This window comes from Austrofundulus limnaeus, unplaced genomic scaffold (genome assembly GCF_001266775.1).
Source record: "Austrofundulus limnaeus strain Quisiro unplaced genomic scaffold, Austrofundulus_limnaeus-1.0 Scaffold5, whole genome shotgun sequence".
Lineage (NCBI taxonomy): Eukaryota > Metazoa > Chordata > Actinopteri > Cyprinodontiformes > Rivulidae > Austrofundulus > Austrofundulus limnaeus.
This window is the reverse complement of record NW_013952407.1, coordinates 5,822,940-5,828,973: the sequence shown is the minus strand read 5'-3', so window position 1 is coordinate 5,828,973 and position 6,034 is coordinate 5,822,940. Positions and strand designations below refer to the sequence as shown.

Here is a 6,034-nt window from a genome sequence, read left to right as displayed (position 1 = left end):
AGGAAGTTAATAATTTAAATAAAACTACAATCTGGGACAATTTTCTTTCAAATTAAAATCAAAWTGATTATTTAGTAACTAATTTAATCCTTAGTAATGCAGTGAAGACAAAACATATTAGAAAGTAATGTGCTAAATCTATTTAAGTGGTGCTTCTAAATATTGATTTATTTATTCTTATTTTGGAGCACAAGAGCTTCTAGTGGTTTTAGGGATGTTTATTAGGATTTTTATTGTATTCATTCATCTTTCTTTTTGTTGCCCTGCTGTATTAAGAGTATTTTCTATGGTATCAGTACCTGATATGAAATGTTTTTTTATCCTAACAGTAATTTTGTAATCAGTAAATATTGTTTAGAATTATAAAGTTTAGGAAGGGCAGAGAGCAGGGCTCAGGTTGGGGCCAGGGGATCAGACCAGGGGTCAAAATTGAAGGGTCAGCAGCAGCGTGAGTCCAACCCACAGTCCAGAGCAGTCCGGTGCGGGGCTTTCTGCAGGCGCGCACGCTGACCTGCTCAAACTTCCAGCCGTCCGACATCGTGGAGACCATCTGGGTCAGCTCCTCCTCCTGGCACTGCAGCACTCTGTAGACGTGCTTGGGGGGCACCTGCTGGAGAAYAGCAGGATACGAGTACAAATATTTAATTTGTTGACAAGTTGTAGAAAACTAATAAAGTTTAAAATACATATTTTTTAAAAATAATTTTCTGGAAGAAGGGGACCATGAGTTTTTTTGCCCTTTCTTTAAATGCAGTTGATGGACAGTGAAGAAACAAGAAATAATGTGACGAAGGACTACAAATCCAGCTCTTCTACMTTAACATTGGCACTATTTTTATCTCAAGGAACAGCGCAGTGTTTGTTCCAGTAAAACACATAAAGTGGGTGTATGTTTGAGAGGCCGGAGGGATTATGTAAGAGTGAGCTGGAAAAAGAAAAGGAAGAAAATAAACATTTTTTAAGAGAAGGTTATTTGGGAAGAACCATGATGATGAAAATTTAATGTCTTTGAATCTGGCTTTTTTGTGGCTTCAACATAAGAAATCAGCAAAAAAGTTATATTCTGTGACACGCTGKTCATAATAAAGTGCTTCAAAATACTTTATTCATACATTTGTGTAAGATAAATTCACAAATCACAGTCAGGCCTAAAATACAAACTTAACCTAAGCTAAAAAGCAATCAGGGTTAAAAATTACATCAGTAATACTTAAAATACTACAAGAAAGTTAGTCTTTTTTAAAACAACAGAACAAAACTTAGCAGAAAAGTTAAAGAAATGAGTGTTTGGTAGATAATTTCTTTGTTGTAATAATYCTTCTTGGTAATAAATCMTATACCTGGCACCTGACTGGCAGCACCTGGGGGAACAAGAAGCTCAAAACAWGTGTTGAGGTTCTGAACTTACCTGTGTGGCTTTAGAGTCCCGCTCTGTGATCCTCTCCTTTATTAATTTGATCAGTGGGGTGATGTTGTAAAACTCTGCCTCCTCTAGGACACCTTTAAAAAAAAGTAAGTCAGCTGCAGTCTGACCTTATAACACAGTTGCTCTCAACTTTTATATTTACTCATCTAAGTGGATTATTTCTAACATATTTTCATTTATTTTTCCAGTCACTTATTCAACATTGGTTCATTCTTGGTTATAATAATAATTACTTACAGTAACCCATGTCTCACCACTCAAAAAATCTATATAAATTACAAATCTGTTAGAAAGCTGGTGTAACATCCTCTCATTCTCTAAAAWTTCAAAAGCTAAACTTTCAGTACATTAATGAATTTTGTCTGTTGCATGTTTGTCGTCTTTTCAGTTCTGATTAAAGCTCAATGTAACACATGGTTAATTCTGAACCCATCAGAGAAGAGAAAAAACATCTGAGACCTTCCTCTGCAAGCTCCTTGTTGTAGACCAGTTTGCCGTGCCGCAAGTAGTTCAGGATGGGGCCGAAGTAGGTGGGGTCTCTATCAATCACATAGGCTCCAGTTTCATCCTGTAACAAAACAAAGACAAACAAGAGCAGAGTTACACCCTAATCACAGCTTAAATGGACATAAACTACTGTATAATCCTTTGTGCTCAATTATGTGTAGCGGTAATTTGGGTGTATTAATTAATTCAATTCAAAAAAAAAAATTCAAAAATACTTTATTGATCCCAGAGGGAAATTAGGTTTATGTTTAGTTTTATTTTAGGTTAATTATGAGATTTCCTCGTGGAGCACCACTTCCCTTTTATTTTGTTATTATTACACAGGAAAGAGAAAACTGTTAGCTATATCATTCAGTCTCTATTTATTACCCAAATTAATAATGAGTTCTTTTCTTAGAAAAAAATCAATAATGCTTTATCAAGACACAGAAAATAGACGTGATCTTATGTTGACATGCTCATCACATTTCGTTTATTTACAGATTAAATGTATTTACATGTTATGGCAAGTATGAAATGATGACATTATTGAACCATGTAAAAACTGAAAGAGTTTTGCAATCACAAGTGAATAACAAACAAACAAACAAACAAACAAACAAATAACATAAAAGGGGGGTTTTTAAGGCTGGAATGAGGGGAGTTTTGCTTCAGCTGAGAATTTAACTAAGGGATCCTAGTTAAATGAGGGAGAGGAAACGTTTAGATTTATCAAACTCATTCAAAGATAAAAATCAAATCAGCCTGAGCGTCTGAGCAACCGGTTGTCACCAGCAAAATGTTCACCTTCACCCTTGTTTCTGCCGTGCGGGTACAAGGAGGGAAATCAGCGACTGAAGGTTGTCTCTGGGTGTCGTTTCCCAGAGGAAAACTCTTCATCCCTGCTGGATGTCAGGCAACCGGGGTTTTGCCTGCATACTCAACTGGTCCCAGTGGTCGGAGAACGGTTGATTCTCTGGTGAAGAAGAAAGGTCTTGTCTCCTTMGGCTGCTGCAGAGAGTGATAATTTGATTCCAACTTRGTAGAAGAAAAACYGACTAAAACGACGCATGAGTTAAAATTAGCTTATTGACTTCTATTAAAATCAAGCTCAGGTGTTGAGCCGACGTGAAACGGTGGCTGAGCGTCCAGACCAGCAGGCGATGCAGAGCCTGGGTCCTGGCCAGCCATTGGTGGGGGGGGCTGTCAGGGTCAGTCTCTGCTGAAGCTTCTGATGTCTTCTGCTGCTGAGATTCAAATCTTCCAACTCTCTTTCTCTTGGGAGTGCGCTGACTTTTTAAAACCTTTGTTTGGGGCGGAGTTAAGGTTTGTTAGTTGGCCAACAAAAATGTTACWCAAGTTACAAAAAAGTTTTTTTTAACAAATCAGATCCGTTGGAGGGAAACTTTACTTCTAAAACAAAGAAAAGGGTGTGTTCTAGTTTATCTTGCCTCTATCTAAAAAGAAAAGAGAGGATATATATATATATATGTATATGGCAGACTGGTCGTAGGTGACATGTCAGACAACGAAAGATTCAATAAACTCTTACAGACAAACAAAAACAAGGAACTCTGTGTCCCTTGCCCAGACGTGGGTTACTGGAGCACCAGTGTACAAATCAAGGTCCATAAAGACCTGGATGGCAGTCTGGTGTGGATGAATAKCATGGGTTGGGCAATACTGGCAAAAAAATTAATCGCGATTAATTATGGTTTTTAGCTGATAATGATTAATTTGATGATTAATCCCCTGGAGTCCCTGGACACCCTTATGTCCTCCTYGTCACATGACCAATTTAGTGGGAAAGATTTGCTCTTCGTACAAATCGATTCCAAATTGTGTCAAAATTACAAACTTCAGGCTATAAATCAAATTATGAAACGTGTTGAGACATYAATWACAGAACTTTTTTTTTACGTTCATCATATCTGAAGCAGAGAGGAGCAGCGAGRGGACTCTGCCTGGTGGCATTAATCGTATTAATCGTCAAGTGCCAAAAAATAATCGATTAATGTTTTTCTGACGATTAATTGCACATGATACGATTATGCCCAACCCTATACCATACCAAGTGAAAGTCAGATTTATGATAAAAACAAATGCAAAATTTGGGTMGGTGGTATCTGCAAAGGTAATTTCCACATTAATTTCAGGCAGAACGATACTTATGTGTGGACTGTTGGGACTTTTGGTGATAGTGACTTTTATTTAACCTTGTTAAAGACTGAGGAGACCCATTGCGGTTTAAAACCTTCTTTATTCAGACCTAGATGTTGCCACATATTGGCAACCTGAACAGTCTGCAGCCCCTTGCTAAAACAGATACAGTGTACACTAGGAGTTTTTTTTATCAGTACCARCATGARATTTTGTTTTAWTAGCAGTTTTATTATAGTTATTGCATCAGAGGAGAGTGGTGACATTGAGGATAGAGAAGGTGAGCCTGTGATTAGTAGGTTGCCAGTAGGGATGTAACAATACATCAATCCATATTGACTAAATGGTTAACGATTCAATTATATCAAGGCAAAATTAAAATATTGATCTATATCATCATCATATGCTCAATGTGAATCCATCATATGCTCATCTAACCCCTAATTTACACTACTTGCATTCCGTCTCCGCTCCGCTCTGCTGCGCAGGTCGCAGCTGTGTGTTTCAAGTCCAGTTTACACCACCACCACTCCGCTCCGACAGACGTGCAGGAAGGAGATCGCACGATAAATTCAGTGATAAGTGTGGAAGTTACAGCAATAAATAATTAATTCTGTGAAAGGCTAACTCCAAACACAGCTGAAAACAACGATATAAAGGCTTTTGGTATTTATGTTGAAACTGTCTGTCGGCTTTCTGAAACTTTTGATTTCAAAATAAAATCCAGGTGTATCGTGTGTGTACACATATGCTTCATGCTACATGTTTCCATCTGCTTCCCAAACAGAACAATACATTCTGACACCATTTGTGTAGAAATATATCCGTATATTTATTTAAATAGCTGGAATTTTGACATTATTCCGACAAATTATCCAGCCTAAAGGTGTCTTATTTTGAAAATACGTATGTTGTGCTCGTTTCTTTTCCTGTTGGTGTGACGTAATCTTTAAAAATCGACTCCGGCGCTGCTACGGCATCCGTCAAAAATAGGATCTGTTCTAATTTTGATGGATCGCCGTCCGCTCACCGCCGCCAGTGTAAACACCCTCATTGATTATAATGGGTGTGTATTTGCTGCGGAGGTTGGACCGGAGCGGAGATGGAACGCAAGTAGTGTAAACTGGGGGTAACACAGCCATTGTGTTAGATGGGCATCAAATCGTCATCCAAACAAATCGATGTAATATGTCGTGATAAAGCTGGTGATTTACACATCTAGTTGGCAATTCAAATCAAAAATGTGAGTGGGAAAGATAAAGCACCCACYCCTGCTTCCAAACTCATTTGAGCAAGGCTCTTAACTAGGCCTGGGCGATAAACCGAAAAATAACAAATACCGACATTTAAGTCAATAACCGACATCGTTTTGCCCGTGTCGTATTTTCGGTATTTGAAAAAACGTGGAAAAGAGAAACCTGTTCGTTTTTTGTTGCGGTCTCAAGCCGCCCAGTCTGAAACAGACGTTCAACAAATCAAGCAAACCCCACAGCTTAGGTTATCCAATCAGAGCAGAGCAGGGTGGGTCTTTCTGGTGTTGGTGAAGCAGTCTGGGATAAACACCGGTCAGCCTTCAGCTCCTGTCCTGAGCGAGCAAAACCTGTCTTCTCTCCACATTTTGCTCCCGAGCTACCCGAGACTTTGGTATCTAAAATCTAACAGACTATAAGTTTATGTATTCAGAGCCTCGTTATCGAACAGATATGTCCAACTTTGCTCTCTTGACCAAACTCCTCACCTCGACAGCTCTGTTACGGGAGCGAGCCGAGGTGCAACAGGCTGAGTTGTTCTGAGAGCTGCTGTTTCAGCTCTTCAAATGAAACAATATTAACTCTAACAGATCAACATTTGCTTGTCCCATTTTATAGAAAAGATGAGTCTCTGCTTAACGTTACCCCCCCCCCACACACACACACACACACAAAACAAAAACAAAAAAAGCCTTGATGTAGTTTATCATAA

General features: G+C 38.6%; 1 protein-coding gene across 5 annotated transcripts in view; it reads right to left on the bottom strand.

The window, feature by feature from the left end:
• kctd17 (potassium channel tetramerization domain containing 17) overlaps nucleotides 1-6,034 on the bottom strand; it is a 36,670-nt gene that overhangs the window by 11,464 nt on the left and 19,172 nt on the right. For 2 of the 5 annotated variants that reach the window (XM_014028419.1, XM_014028444.1), the window contains exons 2-4: nucleotides 1,886-1,994; nucleotides 1,409-1,500; nucleotides 464-610 (exon numbers count right to left, since the gene is read on the bottom strand). In XM_014028419.1, coding sequence (XP_013883873.1) covers nucleotides 464-610; nucleotides 1,409-1,500; nucleotides 1,886-1,994 — 348 coding nt within the window. The remainder of the gene's footprint in view (nucleotides 1-463; nucleotides 611-1,408; nucleotides 1,501-1,885; nucleotides 1,995-6,034) is intronic. The other 3 variants (XM_014028424.1, XM_014028430.1, XM_014028438.1) reach the window with 3 other exon arrangements.